Source organism: Dasypus novemcinctus, chromosome 16 (assembly GCF_030445035.2).
Source record: "Dasypus novemcinctus isolate mDasNov1 chromosome 16, mDasNov1.1.hap2, whole genome shotgun sequence".
Lineage (NCBI taxonomy): Eukaryota > Metazoa > Chordata > Mammalia > Cingulata > Dasypodidae > Dasypus > Dasypus novemcinctus.
In genome coordinates, this window is record NC_080688.1 from 39,301,478 (window position 1) to 39,322,177 (window position 20,700).

The following is a 20,700-nucleotide window of genomic DNA, read 5'->3' on the forward strand; positions in this document are numbered from 1 at the left end:
CAACCGGCCCTTAGAAAAACTGGGGCAGTGTCACAGTTTTCCTGGAGCCTCTGCTGGTTTCCCAGCAAGCTTTGCTGCTCCTTGCCTGGCCAAGACTCCCATCCAAGCTGCCTTTCCCTAATAGTTCCTAGGAGCTTAAAGCACCTCTTTTCTTCTCCCCAAATTGAGAAATTCGCTGTCTTCAGTGCCCTGATTTTAGTTCATTATTCAGAAAAAAACAGTGGAACGTGATCCCATTGAGTCATAATAGGATGTAAAAGAATGAGAGCCTCATCAAGGTATATTCCTTCTCACAGGTGTGCATAGTTTCAAAGAACTGGCTTACACAAAGAAATGGATTTCTAATGATAGATTTTCTGAGAAAGTATTTTTGGTCAGAGGACCTAGGTGGCATCCCTCAAATCAGCACTTAATTTACTCTGCAACTAATATATGTTTGCATTTTTCCTCACCAAGTTTGAATTAACACTTAAAGATTAATTAAATCAAATCGAGAGCATTAGCTGGCGTTCCCTGGTGTGGGTCAGCAGCAGCTCTTGCTCCCAGAGCAAGTGGTCTTACCCAAAGTGTCTTTATTGTCACAGATGTCCCCTTCATTTGCCAAAGTTGCTGGGGGAGAGACGAAAAGAGCTGCTGATTTGAGCATCTCCCAGGTTCATAAACGTCCCTAGGGCCACGGTAGGACCTGGACATGTAGTTTGCAGTTGAGAACTTTCCTTCAAGATCGTGGGCTCAGCAGCCCTAAGCCTTGTGTGAGCAGCAGAGGCCTGGAGACCAGCATGACCCCTCCTCCAGGCTGAGGAGCCCACATTCTCACTGGAGAAGGGATCGAGAAAGGCCTTCGTAGGACATAGACTTAGTCACATCCAGATTTTACTGCTAATGTATTTGGGGGTCTGTAGCCTTTCCTTTGGCACCCAGTGCTTCTGTGACCATTTAGAGTTTTACGTATGTGACTTGGGACCTGGAGTGATCTCTCTAAATGGGTGCTGGTGCTAAATAATACATTTTTCTTTCTTCTCTTCCATCTTTTTATCTTTCTCAGCCAGTGGTGGTTGTCCCTGTCCCCATGGCTTTCTTTAAAACTAGTCCCCCAAATACTCTAATCTGTCTGCCTGATGGTGAAAAGGTCAAAAGAGGATCTCCGTTGCTGAGGGAGTATGTTTTCAGTGTAACTTCCATTGTGAGTGGTTTTAACTCATTGTTAGGCTTGCCTGTGCTCGTCTTCCACATAGTTAAGTTATTTCTGTGCTTATTGAGTGTGAGTCTGTGTGTACACTACAAACCCAGTAGGGAAAATGGAAAAAAATAAAGTCATTGTTGGCTAGCATTTCTTTTAACCAGTTACCTCCTTTTTTTTTTTTCCCCCGTATTCTTCAGAATGAAGTGAGGATAAAGATGGATGTGGGCAAGTCAACTCTTTCCTTATTTCGTGTTATTCTGAAATACGTTAACCCTGGAACTGAAGCAGTGTTTGGCCATATCACTGTTTATCCTCCCAGCGTTAATGCAGGTAGGTGAATTTCAGCACTTCATTTGCATTAAGAAATGATCAATTTGAAAAATGTTTTCTCCAAATTTAATAATTTGATGATGTTTAGAAAATGTGGTGCCTGTCTTATCAGGACAGTTCTTGAGGTGCCTTGTTCTTTCATTTAGAGAATGAAAAATAACATTCCATTACTTTTTCATTCTCTAAATGCTCTGCTTATTTATATTTTGCTATTAAATTTATCATTCATTATCACTTTTAAAAAATCGACATAGATAAACATTTTGATGAACACACTGGTGTAAGACATAGCCAGCAACATTTCCCCATATAGAGAGCTAAATAAAAGTCAGCTCCAACTCACTTAGAGCTCTGGAGGATGATAGAGACTGAAGGAAGACTCCATAAATGCCAAATAGAAGAATTTGAAAAATAAGACAGTCCCTTCCCAGGGCGGCAGCTTAGAGTCCCACACACGTTCAGGCAGGGGGACCCGTGGTCACGCAGTCCCTAGGCAGGGCACAGGCATTGGTGTGTGCACACATACAGAGCAAGTCCCTGGAAACTAGGGCAGCCTGTGGTAGAACTGTTGGCAAGCTGTGCACACTCCCAGCCCGGTCCTTAATTGCTGGTACACCCAAACGAAAAAATCAGGGGTTTTGAGCACTGACCCCATCTGTCTTTGTAGATTGGGATCCCCTAAATGGAAGTTACCATGGGCATAAAAGGGGAAAGTGAGCTGCCTTAAGGCAGGGCAGACCCAGGGCTGAAGGATAGAGTGAAAAGGCTACCTTAGAGTTTGGGGAGTTGAGCAAATCTTAGCCACTATAGAGGAAAATTTGTGTAAAAATAGAGAACAGCACAGGTCTCCCAGAGGAGGAACAGAGGAAAGGAAATCCCCTTTGGGGGAGGGGGACTGTCACACAGAATAGGGTAATCTTAAAAGTTACTGCACATGCCCAGGGCAAGAGGCAGATGCAGAAAGACCTGAGGATATCAGAACTGTTAACATAGGCTACTTTAAAGGTTCAGTATTAACTGAACTAAGCATTGAAGAAGAGCCTTAACACAGCCACCTACACTAAAACCCTAGGCGAGATGGAGAAAATGACTTGGAGAGTTGGTACATCAAAATAATCAAATGTCCAGATATCAACAAAAGATCAAAAGCCATACAAAGAAATGGCCCATTCAAAGGAAATAATGAACAACTAATCAAAGATGTTCAGTGAAATCTAAATCAACTCAGGGATTTAAAGGAAAATATGGATAGAAATAAACAAATATGAGTATAGCACTAAAGGCCATAAAGAAGATGGTGTGTGAACACAAAGAAGAATTAGAAAGCTTAAAAAGGAACATAACAGAACTTATGGGGATGAAAAACACAGTAATGGGGATTAAAATACACTGAAATACATATCTGAATATCATTAAAATGGGAAATGTTAAACTGTATATATGGTAACAGAATAAAAATTTAAAGATATCCATGGACTTACACTACACAGTGAACCCTAAATTAAATCATGGGCTTTAATTAATAGTATAATTATAAAAATGTGCTATCATCACTGGTAACAAATATTCCACACCAATGCAAGGTGTTAGTGGTAGGGAGATATATAGGAATTTTATGCATTCTTGTTCTGTAAACCTACAATTTCTCTAATAAAACAAAACAAAACAAAAAAAACACTAGAGGCATTCAGCTGCAGATCTGAACAGGCAGAAGAATCAAGGAACTAGAATACAGGACAATCAAAATTGTACAATTAGAAGAGAGATGGAAAAAATGAAAAAAGTAAGCAGAGTCTAAGGGACCTGTGGGACAACCTAAAGCATACAAGCATATGCTTTATGAGAGTCCCAGAAGGAGAGGAGAAGGAAAAGGGGGCAGAAAGAATATTTGAGGAAACAAAGTCCAAAAAATCTCCCAAATCTTATGAAAAGCATAACATGACCAAGAAGTGCAACAAACTCTAAGCAGGATAAATCCTAATAGACCTACTCCAAACCCTAAACTAACTAGAATGTCAAATGCCAAAGATAGGGAGAATTCTGAAAGCATCATGAGAAAAGTGATTCATGACACACACAGGATCCTCAATAAGACTATCGATTTCTCATCATAAACCATGGAGTCAGGAAAAAGTGGTATGACACATATAAGATACCAAAAGAGAAAAACTGCTAGACCAAAATACTATAACTTGGAAAACTGTCCTTCAAAACTGAGTGAGAGTTTAAGATATTCACAGATAAACAAAAACTGAGGGAGTTTGTCACCAATAGACGTATCCTACAAGAAATGCTAAAGGGAGTTCTTCAGGTTGAAAGGACAGGAAAGGAAAGGTGATAGTAGCTTGGATCAGTATAAAGAAGGGAAATTCTCCACTAAAGATGATTACATGGGTAAATGCAAAATCCAGTAGTTTGGCATCCTCAGTATGAAACTCTACTCTTTATTTCCAATAAGATTTAGAATACAATTGAATAAGACATAATCATATTTGCATGTCATAGACAAGCAAAATATAAAGAAGTAATGTGTGACAAAAACAACATAGAGGGGAAATGAAGAGGTATAGGAGCAGACAACATGTGTGCTATTCAAGTTAAGTTTTGTTTTGTTTTTAACTAGTAGGATATAGACTTAGGTTGTTTAATACAAACCCCCACTTAACCATAAAGTGTATTTAAAATATATACTGAAATGCAAATGAGAATGGGATCAGTTACATAGAAAAAAATAAACTATACACAAAAGAAGGCTGCAGTAAAGGAAAAGAGACACAAAAAAATATGACATCTAAAAACCAAAGGACAAAATGGCTGAAGTAAATCCTGTCTTATCAGTAATTACACTGAATGTAAATGGATTACATTTAAAATCAAATCAAAAGAAACAGATTGACAGATGGGTAAAAAGCACAGTCCAACTATATTTTGTTACAGGAGAGTCATCTTAGACCTAAAGATACAAATATGTTTTTCCATGCAAATAGTAAACAAAAGAGAGATGGGGTAGTTATATCAATGTCAAAAAAAGTAGACTTTAGCGCAAAAATTGTTACAAGCGACAATCTACCAAGAAGAAATAGCAGTCATAATCATTTATGCAGTTGACTGCAGTGTCACAAAAAAACAAGGCAAACATTGACAAAACTGTTCCAAAGCCCCAAGTCTTAGGCAAAGTCTCTCTTATGAATACCTGTATTTCCATATGTTTTAGTTTGCCAAAAGCTTCTGAAAGCAACACACCAGAATGGGTTGGCTTTTACAATGAGGATTTATTAGGTTCCAAGCCTACAGTTGTGAAAATGTCCAAATCAAGGCAATGCTCTTTCCCCGAAGCCTGGCTGTGGGTGATCCTGGACTCCTTTGTCAAATGGGAAGGCACATGGCCATGTCTCCCTTCCCCACCTGGCCTCGTCACTTTCAGCTTCCTGGTTTCCTTGGCTTCCTCTCTCAGCATCTGTGGATTTCTCTCTGTCTCTGTGAATTTTTCTCTGTATTCATCCAGTTTATAAAGGACTCCAGTAAGAGAATTAAGACCCATTCTGGGTCACACCCTATTGAGGTAATGTAAAAGGTCTAACTTATAATAGGATCACACCCACAGGAATGGATTAGCTCTAAGGATGTGATCTTTTCTGTGGTCCACAAAAGCCTCACACTGCCATACCATAATAAGCTATGTCTCCTTGGTTACTCCTTGGTGGTCCCCAGGTCTCCTCTCTTGGTTTAATGCAAACCAAAAATTTTTCTTATTACAAAATTAATATGTGTTCTTTAATGAAAACTGATATTTAAAAATTACAGATAATCAAAAAGGAGAGAATAGTTTAACAGCTAATATAATCTATTGAATGCTTACTATATGCCATGCATTTTTTTTTTAGGAGGTTCTGGGGATTGAACCCAGGACCTCATATATGGGAAGCAGACACTCAACCACTTGAGCTACATCCACTCCTGTGTCATGCACTTCCTTAAGGAGCTTGCATGTGTTAATCTACTTAATCATTTAACAGATTAACAATTGCTCACAATCCCAGCATAAATAGCCATTGCAAACATTTTATCAATATCTTTCTAGTTTGTTTTATGCATATACATATATATAAATATTTTTTAAAAATAAGGTCAGTCAATATGATCAGTAAACCACTGTAAACTTTTCATTTGTAAACTGAATGCTCAATAGACAAGATCATAGCAAGGATAGCTTAGAAAAAACATCTTAAGCTGTTATTTTCATTTCTCATAGGTGCTGCTCAAAGCAAAGAGATTGTCTTCATACCAAGTAAGGAGCCAGCCTTTGTCACTGTCCCTGGAAATGGTTTTGCAGATCCATTTTCAATGGCACCAGGGACCTGGATTGCTTGTATTAAGGCAGACGGAGTCCTCCTGGTAAGCAAGGGTTCTGAGTGGAGAGTCCCGGTGAGACTGTGCCCCACAGTGATCATTAGATTCCTGACCATTAAATATCAAAATGCGAGGCCTTTCTGAGAATTTTGCAGAATGAAGTCAGAAGAACCTAGAGGAAGAGGAAACCATAATGTCAGTGAAGTTCTTGGTGGTGGAAAGAGAAGGCAGAGGCTAGAAGGAGTGCTTCTTTGTGACACACTCTCTTCTTTCTTCTACTCTGAACAGGCTGCCTTGTACCAAGGACTTTTTATCCAGAGAAAGGCTGGGTCCTTGAACACTAATAGAATATCCAGACAAGTCAGGGGGACTTGGAGTGATGAAACCTGCTAACTGAGACCCCCCTCTTTGAAACGTGCTCTGGTGTCTGCTTTAGCTTGTAGCAAGAAGGTCTTTTCAAAATGAAATGTTTGGCAAAGGCTCAGGTTCAAGTACTCAGAGCAGGAAACAGAAAACTTTTCCTTCTGGCATGATGCCTTTGCTTGATTATGTTAGCCAATCTTAGGCAAGTCCCTAAACTTCAAGCTTGCCTCCGTGGCTTCTTCCATACAGTGGGGACAACACTTAATCTTATGGGAAAACAGGCAGGAATAGGTCCTTTTCAAATCTGGGATCTTGTAAAGCTAGCATGAAGGTTTGTTCTGTTCTTGAGTCTCTGCTTTCTTTGTGCCTTCTTGGTAGAAAGCTTTGTTGCTTTAAAAAGTGTAAATATGTTTCACAGATGTTAGAAATGAGGAAGAGAAAAACTCCTTTGTGGCCAATAATGGTATAAAGTTGGACTAATGGAAAGAAAAAGATCATTTAAAAGTTGCTGAGTAGGCATGAATGATGCCTAATTACTTTTTTAAAATTTTATTTTATTTTTGGAGCATTGCCACTAAGTGAGGATTTTTAAAAATCCTTTATTTTTAAAGATACATAGATCGCACAAAATGTTATATTAAAATGTATAAGAGGTTCCCATATACCCCACTCCCCACACCCACCTCTCCTCCCACACCAACAACTTCTTTCTTTAATGTGGTAGGTTCGTGGCATTTGGTGAATACATTTTGGAGTACTGATACACAGCATGGATTATAGTTTATATATCCATTCCATTCAGTGGATTATGGCAGGATATATAATGTCCTGTATCTGTCACTGCAGTATCATTCAGGACAACTTCAAGTTCCCAAAATACCCCAATATCACACCTCTTATTCCCTCTCCCTGCCTTCATCAATTCCCATGTCCACTGTATCCATATCAATGATATAATTTCTTCCATTGCTAGAGTCACAATAATTCTATAGTAGAATACCAGTAAGTCCACTCTAATCCGTATTTTATTCCTCCATCCTGAGGATCCTGGGATGGTGATGCCAACTCCACCTCTAAATTGAGAAGGGGTTTAGATCCCACATGACTGATGGATGGGATTCTCCTGCCTATAGTTGTAGACTCTCTCGGTTCCTTGGTGTGGTGGTTGACCATCCTCACCTCCTTGTTAGCTGACCTGGGTAAGTTCAACAAACTGGAGAGTAGGTGTTGCAATTCTGCTGAGGTTCAGGGCCCAGCTGGCACATGGACAGTCCAGAGATTTAAGTCTCCTGAGCATACACCAACCCCAGTGGCAACTACAGGTTCAGTAAAGTGATAGAAGAGGCATGTGGAGAGAAATCACATGAGTCCAACTCCATCACACTCAGGAGCACAAATTCCAAAGTAGGGCCCACCAACAAGGCACTGAACTCCAGAGCCATCTGCCATGACCATAGGACCTGGTTGTCTCTGTAGCCCTCAGAAGCACCACTATCTGGGGCAGTTTCTACTTTGGCTTTCTCTGAGATCCTGCTGAGATGTGCATAAGTGCGACCCCTCTGCAGACCTCCCAATTCATTTTGAAGTCTCTGAGCCATATAATCTCATTTGTCTTTACCATTGCCCCTTTTTTTTTTTTTTTTTTTTTTTTTTAATTTTTTTATTTTTTATTGACTTTGTAATAATATTACATTAAAAATATATATGTGAGGTCCCATTCAACCCCACCCCCCCACCCCCCCTCTCCCCCCCCCAACAACACTCGTTCCCATCATCATGACACATCCATTGGATTTGGTAAGTACATCTTTGGGCACCTCTGCACCTCATATACATTGGTTCACATCATGGCCCATACTCTCCTCTATTCCATCATGTAGGCCCTGTGAGGATTTACAATGTCCGGTGATTACCTCTGAAGCACCATCCAGGGCAGCTCCATGTCCCGAAGACGCCTCCACCTCTCATCTCTTCCTGCCTTTCCCCATACCCTTTGTCCATTATGTCCACTTTTCCCAATCCAATGCCACCTCTTCTATGTGGACACTGGATTGGTTGTGTCCATTGCACCTTTATGTCAAGAGGAGGCTCAGATTCCACCTGGATGCTGGATGCAATCCTCCCATTTTCAGTTGTAATCACTCTAGGCTCCATGGTGTGGTGGTTGTCCTTCTTCACCTCCATCTTAGCTGAGTGTGGTAAGTCCAATAAATCAGATTGTAGGTGCTGGAGTCTGTTGAGGCTCAACCATTGCCCCTTTTTATTCAAGGTCTTTTTCTAGTTGCATCACCAGCCGGTGCTTGTAGTAGTGCAATTGTATAGTAATATGTGTGTTCACATCCATATTATTTCCCAATTTTTTCTAAAAATATTTTATGGAGCACCTGCTTTCAACCTTTATGGTTCTAGAATCTACAGGACCATAAAGTGATGAGGAGATATGATTCCAGCTTCAGGAAACACACTAATAGATAAATTACCATTTTTAAAGGAAAATCTGGTAAGAGCTCTACTGAGTAGCAAAACCACTGAGGGTCTTGAGCTACAATTTCCTGCTTTTCCCATCTCATACATTTTTCTTCCTCTCTGTTAGAGACAATTTGGGCCCCTAAGGAAAGAAAAAGCCTAGATTCCATCTAAGAATTCTTTCATAGTCATGACAAACCATCCCTCCCTCCTTCCCCGAGCGGGTAAAACTGGGGGAGCCTGGAAGCCGTCAGGTCAGCCCATTTCAGAAGCCTCAAGAGCTGCTTCACTGAATTTACACTGTGAATTTATTTCAAGACACTCCATGGAACATGTCCTTCCTTTCGTTTCTTAGTTAAGGCTGTAGGCCAGTTTTTTTCTATGAATCACTGGGGTCACAAACATCACTTTTTACCCCATATCATTTGAGGGTCGCTCTGATGCGGCGAAAGAAAGCCACAATACATTGTCTACAATTCTGTGTTTCTTTAGTGATGAAGGCAACTTTAGTGCTTCAGAGGAACATTTCAGCAGTTGATGGTTTATTATCTTTGTTTAGTTTTGCATTTTTAAACAACTCAGAAGAAACAGTAAAATTCCTCCTGAGATTGAAAGATAAAAATGCTCACCCAGAAGAGTTTATCCCCAAGGCATAAAGACCTCTGATGAGTTGCTTTGTGTGTCCTGGTGAGTGATGCTCAAGAACAAAGCTGTTGGTATGGTGACTTGAACTAGCAGAGCACCACCAACTTTCTAGGAACGTTGCTAGTATGTTTTTTTTATCACCAAAGTAGGGCTTCCTCAAGAAGAGTAAGTGTCCTTCTGGTCTTTATTTACTAGGATTACCTGGTCCTGCTACCCAGAGACTACTACGAAGCCTCAGCACTGCAGGTGCCCGTCACAGACCCGTGCGCCTATTCTGGACCTGCCCAAGAGAAGTTAGTATGGGGCGAGGGAGCAGCCAAAACTCATCAGACTCCTCTGAGTTATGAGTCTTTTTTTTTTTTTTTTTTTTTTTTTTCATGACAATAATAGTTTTTTTATTCTGCTTTTTTTCAGACCATAATAGAATATTAAAATTTTCCCTTTAATATTTGATACATTCTTTTTCCTTTTTTATTCCCAAAGAAAGAAAGCTTTAATTCAATGATAGCTTTAACTCATTAAAATATTCTATTAATGTATTCTATCCTCATAGATTCTTCTTTCTATATTGACATTCATTGGCTTCACTTGTTAAAAATGTTAAAGGTGTATCAATGGGTTATTTTAGGTTACAAAATACCAGTGTTTTTTGAAAATGCAGGAATTACAGAAAACCATAAGAATATGTATCCTACCACCCCTCTCAAAAAAGCCATCATATTTAAATTTTGTTTATCATTGTTTTTCACTCCTTTTTATTTTTCCTGGATTTACTAGGTAAATTTTCTTTTGTTTGATTTTCATAAATTCTATAACTTTTTTTTTTTTTTAATTTTTTTATTTTTTATTGACTTTGTAATAATATTACATTAAAAATATATATGTGAGGTCCCATTCAACCCCACCCCCCCACCCCCCCTCTCCCCCCCCCCAACAACACTCGTTCCCATCATCATGACACATCCATTGGATTTGGTAAGTACATCTTTGGGCACCTCTGCACCTCATATACATTGGTTCACATCATGGCCCATACTCTCCTCTATTCCATCATGTAGGCCCTGTGAGGATTTACAATGTCCGGTGATTACCTCTGAAGCACCATCCAGGGCAGCTCCATGTCCCGAAGACGCCTCCACCTCTCATCTCTTCCTGCCTTTCCCCATACCCTTTGTCCATTATTGAGTTATGAGTCTTAACGTAAGGATTCCCGAGAGGTCTCAGGATCACAACCTGATGCTCAGATAATTATTTCCTGGAGATTCTTCTCTGTGACAGTACTGTTTTTCAAGTGAGAACCGCAAGGCACTTTGCACCTGATAGCTGGCTTAAGAGGGACAGCCACGTGCAAATGCTGAGGCATATCCAAGTATCAGCCTCAGGATCATGCATCTGGTGACGGGGGAGAGCTTGGCACAGAATCTGGGTTTGTGGGCCTTCCCTTCTCCCATCCCCTCATGCAGATGAAAATTTACCACCTAGTGTCTGACTTAGGAGTTGATCAGAGCGTGTTGAAGGAATGATGAACGAGTGAGTCCTCAGGGAGTCTCTGTTTTGCGTTCTGAGTTGTAACTGTTGTCTTTGTTGTTGTTGAAGTTGCCTGCTCTACCAGCATTTGCCAGTGACCGGATTCTCCTGTGTGCTGGCATGTGAAGCCAGACACTTCCTGCTCGGAGGGCAGCCAAGGCCCCTGGCGCTGAGGCAGCCCACACCTGCACACCCTGTCATGGTGGACCTCAGCGGGACAGAGGTGGGGCAGCCTTTTTCTGACTAGCAAACGTACTACTCCCACTTCATCTGTGTTTGCTGAAAACATGTCACCGTGGCTTCTCAAATTAACAGGAACTGGGAAGAATGTCCTCGAGGTGGTAATCCAACGCTCCTCTGGTTGCTGTTGCTCTCTTTGGCTTGGGGCTGGACTCAGGCACCCTGCTGAGCAGTGCTGAGAGCACTTTCTAAACTTGGCTGGGGAAATGGGCACCCACACAATCCTTTCCTTTCTGTGGACTTATAAGGGGGCATCCTGCTCTGCCCAATTCAGGGCAAGATCACCCTTAAACAGGGCCAGACAGATGAGTCTCCACCATTCCTGAAAGGAATGCTCAGCTTACCCTAAAAGGATGTAACACTCCCTGACTATCCTGCCCCTTGGGCCAAGGAATTTGTAACAGCTGAATTCCTTGAGCTCTGAACTGGAAATGCTAAACCGCAAGGCATCTACCTCATGGCTTGGAGGACAGGTCGCTACAGGTCTTGGCATTACTCTTCTTCCAGGAGTTCTTTGAGCCTCATCACCAAATTTAAGACTGTCCTGATTTACACTTCGAGTTAGAAATACAGCAATAAAAACAACACGCAATGATCACACCTCAAAAAAAGACACTGAAAAAAACGTCCTTCACTATATTCCCGTTCCTTACTCTCTACAGTGTTTTATACCTTTGAGGAAAATGTTCATTTAGGGGATTAAATTTGTGGAATGAAAACATATGTGGAGTCAATTCTCACTGAACATTTAGATGTGCACATTTTTGTGAATTACGTTCTTAACATTTCGAGGATAGCAGCTAGAGGATTTTAAGTCTATTTCTTAAGTATGGTCATTATTAGAGTTTTTACTTTACAAAATTATATATGCTTGTTGGGAAAGTAAAACAATGTGGATATGCATAAAGAAAAGTGAAATGATCTTTCCTCTGCTCTATTCTAATATCAACAGTCTGCATCCTGCTGCATCCCTCCCCACCCGTGCTATGAGTGCATACACACACACACACACAGGGGTAGGTATACACACATGCACGTATACAGACATGTATATGCGCATACACATATGTATGCAGACATACGTGTGTGTGTGTCTATAATCCCCAGGCAGCAGGGCAGTACAGTCAAGAAGGCTCACCTCCAGGAAGTGGTGCTGATGATTCATCAGGAGAGCCCTCACCTCTGGCTCAGCCCAGAGCCACAGTGCTATTGGGCAGGGATGATATTGGATGATACATAAAGTTAAGGTCTGGGTTGTCTGGCTTTATTTAACAGTTTTTTCTACTCTTTTATCTGAATGGTTATAGACCTATCTGTGCAGTACAGTAGCCACCAGTCCTGCCTGACTACTTAAATTTACATTAATTAAATTCAGATTTAAAAATTCAGTTCATCAGTTGCACTAGACACATTTCAAGTGCTCGATAATCACATATCACCCGTGACCACCCTTTTAGACAACACAGATTTTAGACTATTTTTTTATCATCCAGAAAGTTCTATTGGACAGTGCTAAAAATGCTAAAACTCAGAGTGCTGAAGTGCAGTTGGAAATCATCCAACTTCCCTTTCAGTGAAAGAATCCTTTTTACATTATCCTTGGAAGATGTTTGTTTAGCCTTTGTTGAAAAATTGATGGAAGGCTCACTTCTTTTAGAGGTAGCCTGTTCCATTTTTAAAAATAAACATTATTAAAAAGTCCATTTTTTATATTAAATCAAAATCTGGTTTGCCATAATATCTAATTTTTGGTTATCATTAGGCCAGCTGAAGCAATACAGAACAATGCTTTCTTCATTTGGAAATGACAATACCATGTGGCTATGAAGATGGCTCCAGAGTGAAACTCCCTGGGTTCTTAGGTGTGCATACTCCCTGGGCCTCAGTTTACTAGTATTCAAAATGGGGGTAATAATAATAGCTGCCTCATGGGTATTATTAAATCCATGGCCTTCTATCAGTTCAAGTTGGATTTTGCCATCAAATAGTGACCAGTGGGCTAGGTTGGATTTTGCCACCAAGGAAGTTATAAAACATATAGTTCCTTTTGAGAGTTTGGGGATTTTAGATTGTGGACCAGTATACTTATTTTTAAGTCTTTTTCAGACTATTCTTTAAAATTCATTAAATCTGAAATGAATTCATCTTCTCATTGGTGATTCTGTTTCCTCTTTTTCTTGACATTATATTCTTTTATGTGTTTTAGAATTTTGTTTGGAGGTTTATAGGCTTATTTTGAATGAGAAATGTGTATCCCTTCCCTCTTTCTCTATATCCACCCTAGCCTAGTAGTTTTACAATGTCTTAGCCTCCCTGTTGGGCCCTTAGTCCAGAGCCAAGCATTACACTGTGCCTTTTCTATTTTTGTGATGTTGGGTGTATTAGTCAGCAAAAGGGGTGCTGATGCAAAATACCAGAAATCAGTTGGTTTTTATAAAGGATATTTATTTGGGGTAGAAGCTTACAGTTACCAGGCCATAAAGTTTAAGTTACTTCCCTCACCAAAGTCTTTTGCCATGTGTTGGAGCAAGATGACTGCTGACATCTGCCAGGGTTCAGGCTTCCTGGGTTTCTCTCTTCCCAGGGTTTATTTCTCTCTGGGCTCAGCTCCTCTGTGTACTCCAAAAGGCCAGCTGTGGATTATCAGGTGACTGATTCTGTCTCTCTCCCCTTGGAGCTTGATTCTCTTCAGGCTCAACTGCTCTACTTACTTCCCAGGCTCCAGCTCAAAACTCCAGCATCAAGACTCCAACATCAAAACTCCACCTAACTCCTCTGCCCTGCCTTGTAGTTTCATCTGTGAGTCCCTGCCCACCAAGGGTGCAAGGACTCAACATCCTTCTGATATGACCCAATCAAAGCCCCTATCATAATTTAATCATACCAAGGTACAGACCAGTGTACAAACATAATCCAATATTTATTGTTAGAATTCATAAACCATATCAAACTGCTGCACTGGGGAATAGCACAGATTCAGACACTGAGCTAGTGGGTGGCTTGGCTCTTGAGGTTTTGCTGTCAATCTTTGGTTTTCTAATTCCACAGTTTCTTATAAAGCCATGACCTGGGTGGCAGATTTGCAGCAATTTTTTTTAGCTTCTTTTCATTTTGAGGGGACCCTCATCCTTAGCTCCACAAAATGAACCTGAATCAGGTTGTTGTCTCACTTGGAACATTTTTAGTCATTTTTATTTTTTGAAGATTTATTTATTTCTCTGCCCTTCCCCCTCCCCCCCCCCCCCCCCCGGTTGTCTGTTCTCTGTGTCTATTTGCTGCATCTTCTTTGTCCGCTTCTGTTGTCATCAGTGGCATGGAAATCTGTGTTTCTTTTCGTTGCGTCATCTTGTTGTGTCAGCTCTCCATGTGTGCAGTGCCATTCCTGGGCAGGCTGCACTTTCTTTCGCGCTGGTTGGCTCTCCCTACAGTGCGCACTCCTTGTGCAGGGGCTCCCCTATGCGGGGGACACCCCTGTGTGGCAGGGCACTCCTTGCGCGCATCAGCACTGTGCATGGGCCAGCTGCACATGGGTCAAGGAGGCCCGGGGTTTGAACTGCAAACCTCCCATGTGGTAGATGGATGCCCTAACCACTGGGCCAAGTCCGCCGCCCTTTAGTCATCTTTATTTATTCTGCATGAGTTGAATAAATCTGCTGGCCAAAACAACTTGCTTCAAGACTTGGAGGACAACCCAGTGACATTCTTTTATTTATGATCCATCACCTGTTTACTTTTGATCCTGAATATACTTTTTCCTTTTTTAAACATTTTATCTATCATTGCTGTCTGGGAGCAGATGTGAATTTGCTGTGCCATCTGAACTGAAAGTCACCCCTTGTCTTTTAAACATGCTAAATTCTTTCCTATTTTTATTAAAACCCTCCTTCCATCTTCAACAACCATTTAACCCCTGCTCCATAATTCTTTGTCCCTGCACAACCAAACTTCTCCAAAGAATTATCTATTCTCACTTCTGCTAATTCTTTTTCTCCCACTCACTCCTCAACCCACCCCACTCTGGCTTCCAACTCACATTCCATTAGATTGTTTTTGCTGAGATTTCCAGTGATATTATGATTGTCAAATCTAATGGATGTGTTTCCATACTCATCTACATAACTTCTCAGCAGCTTTTAACACTGTTGAACAGTCGCCCCTCTCCCATGCTAAAACCCTCTCTCATCTTGTTTCCTGTAACCTGAGAGGGATTAGTTCTCCTCCTACCTGTATCACTGCTTCAGAAGATATCATTTGCAGGCTTATCCTGCTCTATCTAGTCATTAAATGTTAAAGTTTGTTGGGCCTCAGTCCTAGGCCTTTTCTTATTACTCTAGATTCTTTCCCTAAGCAGTTTCATCCATAACCATAGGTTCCGCTACCAACTTCACAGAGGATAAGTCCCAAATTGGTATGTCCAGCTCATACCTTTCCTTTTATATGCAGACCACTATGTCCAAACTCCTTCTTGACTTTATTTCTTGGATGTTTCCAAGGGATCTCAAATCCAAGTGGTCCACTTCTAGTGTTTCCTATCTAACTACATAGCATCACCATTCATCTAGTTGCAGAAACCAGAATCCTTAGGAACATCAATGCCTTCTTTTCTCCTTCAACAAAGCCAATCCTCCCCCAAGTGTTGCTTCTCAAATATTTCATGAATCTTTCCACTTCTCTCCACATCTCTCCCTTGTCCAATACCCTGTTGTCTTCATTAGGATCTTTGCAGTAACCACCTCATTGGCTCATCTAAATCTGCTCTTGCCTCCTGAATCTCCCAAACCATTTTCCAAACTATAGCCAGAGTACTCACTTTAATAGAAATTTCTGATCACCACTGCCTGACCCTCCACACACAACACATGATTGGAACAGTACAATGACATCTCATTACTCTTAAGCTAAAGACCAATAACTTTAATGGTTTATGAGGGTGACCCCTCTTCTTCCGCTTGTTCTCTGTTCCTTGGCCACTCGGACCTATCTTCAGTGTCGTGGACTTGCTGCGTGCCCTCCTCCTGTGGGCTATTCCCTCTGCCTGGATACTATTCCCTCCCTTTATGTCCTTGTTACCTGCTCCTTGTTTTCTAGCACTCAGCTAAGTTGTTGCTTCTCCAGGAAGCATATCCTTGCCTAGCTCTGTTTCCTCTCTTATACATCCTCATGGTGCCTCTTCAGAATCTGTATCGCACCTGTAAGTTTACATTGGATTTGTTTGATCATTTAATTATCCAACTAATGTGTGTCTTGAGGGTAGAGACCATGTCTTGTCTTGCTTACCATTGTATGCCCTTCCTTGCTGGCTGGCTGGCATCAAGTAGGTGTTGAACAAGTATTTTTGGCCAAATCATATTGAATTCTCCTTTTGACATTGGACATGTTAGTTATCCCTCCTACCTTTGTGTGAGCCACAGGTGTAGTAAATCTGCCTTCTCTGTCTTTATCCTGAGACAAGAATCACTAAACAGTAAGGTTTGTTTGCCATCTTTCATGTCTTTTATCTAAGTTTCTCAAAACCCACTAACTTTCACCACCAAATATATTTTAAACCCTTCCAGCAAGTCTTCCAAAAAGCAATCCGTGGGACTCAGAGTGGGAAGAGCAATAGAAATTTATAATAGAATGCTGTGATGGAACTGGCAGCCAATAGTAAGCTGTGGGAGGAAGCCCAATACAGCACTGACCTGTGTGTGTTTTGTGGTGGGGTGAAGACAGACAAGCCCGTGTGCGGCGATGCCCAAGGGGAAATGCTGGCAGTAACCTCTGGGGGTGGGAGAGGGGCAGGGCCATATTTTACTTGGTAACACTGAGTGAAAAAGTGGCGTGGCTAATGCACACTTTTTCCCCGAGGGAAGTCTTTCTTTTATTTAAGTGAGAGGAAAATCACTGTGGAAAATAGTAGTTGTGTAGTTTTCAGCACTGTGCAGAAGGAACAGCAAATGGGAACTTCCCAAAGGCAAGGGCTAGAAGGACGACTTTAATTAAGCTGTGGTAAAACACGGCTGGGCTTTCTAGGAATCTGTCTTACAGAAATACTAGCATAAGGAGGGAAATGATCCACACACACACGTATAATCTATAACATTTTATGTGGTAGGAAAATGAGGGACAATTATATTAGGCATCCATTAATAAGGGGTTAATTAAATAAATTATTTTACATTGAAACTATGGAATACTAGGCAGCCATTAGAAAAGTGAAGTATATCTCTATCAATACAGACACATGAAATACTGTTGAGTGAAAAGCACAGGTCAAAGCAAAAATCAATAATCATAATTGTAAAAGTCAACGTTTATGCAGTACTTTTTGCCAAATACAGTTCCAAGAGCTCTACATGTATTCATTTAATCTTCATAACAGTCTTAAGAGGTGGGTACTATTGTTTCCCTCATTTTACACAAAAGGATACTGGGCTAATAACTTGCCCAAGGTCACACAGCTGGAGGCAGCCTGATGGCAGAATCCCAGCTCCTAACCAACAGGCTATACCAGGGGTCGGCATACTTTTTCTGCTCACTGCTACTGTTTTAGTGTGGAAACATCCATAACTGTCTACTTACAATCCTAATTTTTTTCTTAAAATAAAACCAAATGTGCATGAGTGCCCACACTCAGGTGTAAGAAATGGTTTGGGAAGTATAAAAACCAAGATATTAGTAGTCATTATCCTAACGGGAGTGGGATGTGTGTTGCTTTTACATTATTTCCATCCATCCATTTTGAAATTCCTTTTTTTAAAGTTAAAAACTGGTTATAGGGCCTCAAGGCACATTTCCATTTCCCTTACCCCCCACTAGTAACTCCTTTTCGTACTTCCAAGTTTCGGAGTGTCTTTTGCCCTGAGAAACAAGTGGCAATAAGCCCCAATAAGTAGGCTTGCCAGATTTAGAAAATAAATATACAGGATATCCCGTTAAATTTGGATTCCTAACAAACAATGAATAATTATTTGTTGTTCATCTGAATTTCAAATTTAACAGGGCTCCTGTATTTCATCTGGCAACCCTACCCATAGCTCCATGTTTCTTACTGTGACGTTTAAAAATATTTCCGGGGTGACTTTACACCATGGAGTACGTCCAGGTCTCCAGTGCATTTCCTGCCTTGGTGAGGGTCTCTCTGCACCTGCCCTCCCACAGGTGGGCCTGCACCTTCAGCTGCGCACTCCACGGGTCGGCCGCTACGTGGTGCTGGTGGAATATGCCACAGAAGAGGACCAACTGTTTGTGGTGGACGTGAACTTGAAGAGCCACGGCACTCTGCCCACTGGCCGGGTGAACATCTACAGCTGCAAATACAGGTAATGCGCCCTGCCTCCAGCGGGCTTATCTGAAATGGAGCAACTAGGAAATCTGCCTTGGGGACTTTTTATTTGGATTGGGAAGCAGTTTCCTTTTTGAGGCAGAAGCAACGTTGTTGGTCCGTGGAGTGGACATTGAGCATCATTTATGTGGGCAACCTCTTCAAAATGTTGGTGCATTTTCTTAAAAAGCTACACGGTTACAAAATTGGTTCCAATTCACATGAAGCAGCACGGCCTTTTTATTTTATTCCTGTCACTTCTGGCAGTATGAGGAACTCAGGGCTCTGACCTCAGAAACTTATAGTAAACCCACGGGACCATCACATAGGGGAAAAAACACGTTCTTAATAATGCTAGCTATGTATATCCAACCTCATGTAGAGAGCTTTCGAGGGAGTATTTAACACCCTTTAGAACTGGGAATAGTGAACGTTTGATGAACATCAGATGGAAAAATAATTTGATAAGGTATCTAAAAATTTGCCTAGATGAAGTCCTCTTCCAAGAGCTCTGAAAGCCTTATTAAAAATTGTTTTTTGCTGCATAATATTTTGAGATGTATGCAAATGTTCCAAGTATGCTTTAATTAAAGAATCAGCACCAGGAGGGTGTCCACATGAAATTAATTGCATTTAAATGGCACGGGAAGTTAGAGTCCCTTGAAACAGCAGGTGGAGAAGTACAATGAACTCCCGGAATTCTCGACCAAGCCTTGTACATTTTATTACCTCTGCTTTCCTGTTGCTTTTTATCAAACCCAACGTGACCTGCAGTAGTTGGACATTTTCCCTGTTGTGCAAATAGAAGAGCTTATGAAAAGGGTGACTTTTGGTACCTTAGAATGGAAACCTTTTATGAGACTCAATAAAATGGTTATTGAATTAACATCATGCCCTCAGCTCCCCTAAAAAACAGAAGCTGTGAAAACTGGTCTCTGTGGTGATAATGAAGAAAACAAGGAAGGTAATTGCATGTGAATTCTAACCGGAGTGCCAGATGGGATCAAAAGTTTCCGCAGAATGTTCTGTCATCACCTGGCAATATTCGTTGAATCCATTGGTGGGATCAGCCACCAGTGAGTGTGCATTCCCAGATGGACAGGCTGCTGTGCGACCCCAGTGCTGGAAACAATTGGCCACAGGCCTCCCCACACCAGGCCCTTCCGCGTTCCACACCACGTGGCTTAATCCCTGTTCCCCAGAACACTAAGTGGAGAAACACCATCGCGGGCCCGGTGACTCCCTGAATCGCATCAGCAGAGGTTCCAAGAATATCTGTGCCGAGAGGAGAGCGATTTCAAAACCCAGGGAAGAAAGGATACCTTTCAGGAGTGCACGGCATTGCTGGGTGCCCCCTCTCTGATGGGCATCACTGGGGGAGAGCTGCATGAATCTCTGCAGATCCTTTGGGCTTGGCCATGATAGCACCAAACTCTTCCTTCAGGGATCCCTGCCATTAGGATTCCAGACAATGTTGTGTCAGCCTGGGAATCATTCCTGTTGTACTGACCCACTCCCAGGAAAGCCCCATTGTGTATTTCCACTGGGTTAAGATATTTATTTTTTTTTCTACTTTGCCTGTTATTGAGACAAGTGAAATAGAGCAGGGTATGGGTATGTAGAATCCAAAAATGTGGCACAGTTGGAAAATATTTGACCCATTAAAAACCATTCCAAGTGACAGTCCCTTCCAAAATTGCAGCTTCTGCTACGGAAGTTTGAGCCTTTCTCAGCATTTCTCAAATGAGTTCTAACTATGTGGTTAAAAAAAACCCAAAACCACAGTGTCTCAGCAGAACGGTAGTGGTACTAATAGGAGTATCACTTTCTTCCCTTTTTTTTTTCTTTATTTGAGAAGTTGTGCGTTAACAAAACAATTATGCATATCACACAGGATTCCCATACACCACCCCACCACCAACACCTTACACTTCTGTGACACATTTGTTACAAATTATGAACAGCGTCCTAATATTATAGCTCTTTGTTGTCCATAGCTTATATTTGGTGTATTTACCCACAAATCATCCTATTATTAACACCATGTATTAGTATTGTATATTATAAATATTCATGAGAGAATGTTCTCATTTTTGCTCTGTCAACCACAGTTGTTGATCACTTGCCATGTAGTTTGCTGTGTTATATGGTCCCTAGCCTTGTATAGTCCATCCAAAGTGTACCCTCAGTGGCTCTCAGTTTTATCACAGAGTTGTGCTGTCACCAGCTCAGTCCATTTCAGAACGTATTCACTACTTTAAAAGGAAAAATCCCATTCTTGTGGAATATCACT

The 20,700-nt window shown here is 41.2% G+C and overlaps 1 protein-coding gene across 1 annotated transcript in view; it reads left to right on the top strand.

Moving 5' to 3' along the window:
- LAMA3 (laminin subunit alpha 3) overlaps positions 1 to 20,700 on the top strand; it is a 273,948-nt gene that overhangs the window by 125,058 nt on the left and 128,190 nt on the right. Inside the window, exons 20-24 of the mRNA XM_058277557.1 lie at positions 1,381 to 1,513; positions 5,766 to 5,908; positions 9,533 to 9,630; positions 10,934 to 11,087; positions 18,245 to 18,405. Of these exons, the coding sequence (XP_058133540.1) occupies positions 1,381 to 1,513; positions 5,766 to 5,908; positions 9,533 to 9,630; positions 10,934 to 11,087; positions 18,245 to 18,405 (689 nt within the window). The remainder of the gene's footprint in view (positions 1 to 1,380; positions 1,514 to 5,765; positions 5,909 to 9,532; positions 9,631 to 10,933; positions 11,088 to 18,244; positions 18,406 to 20,700) is intronic.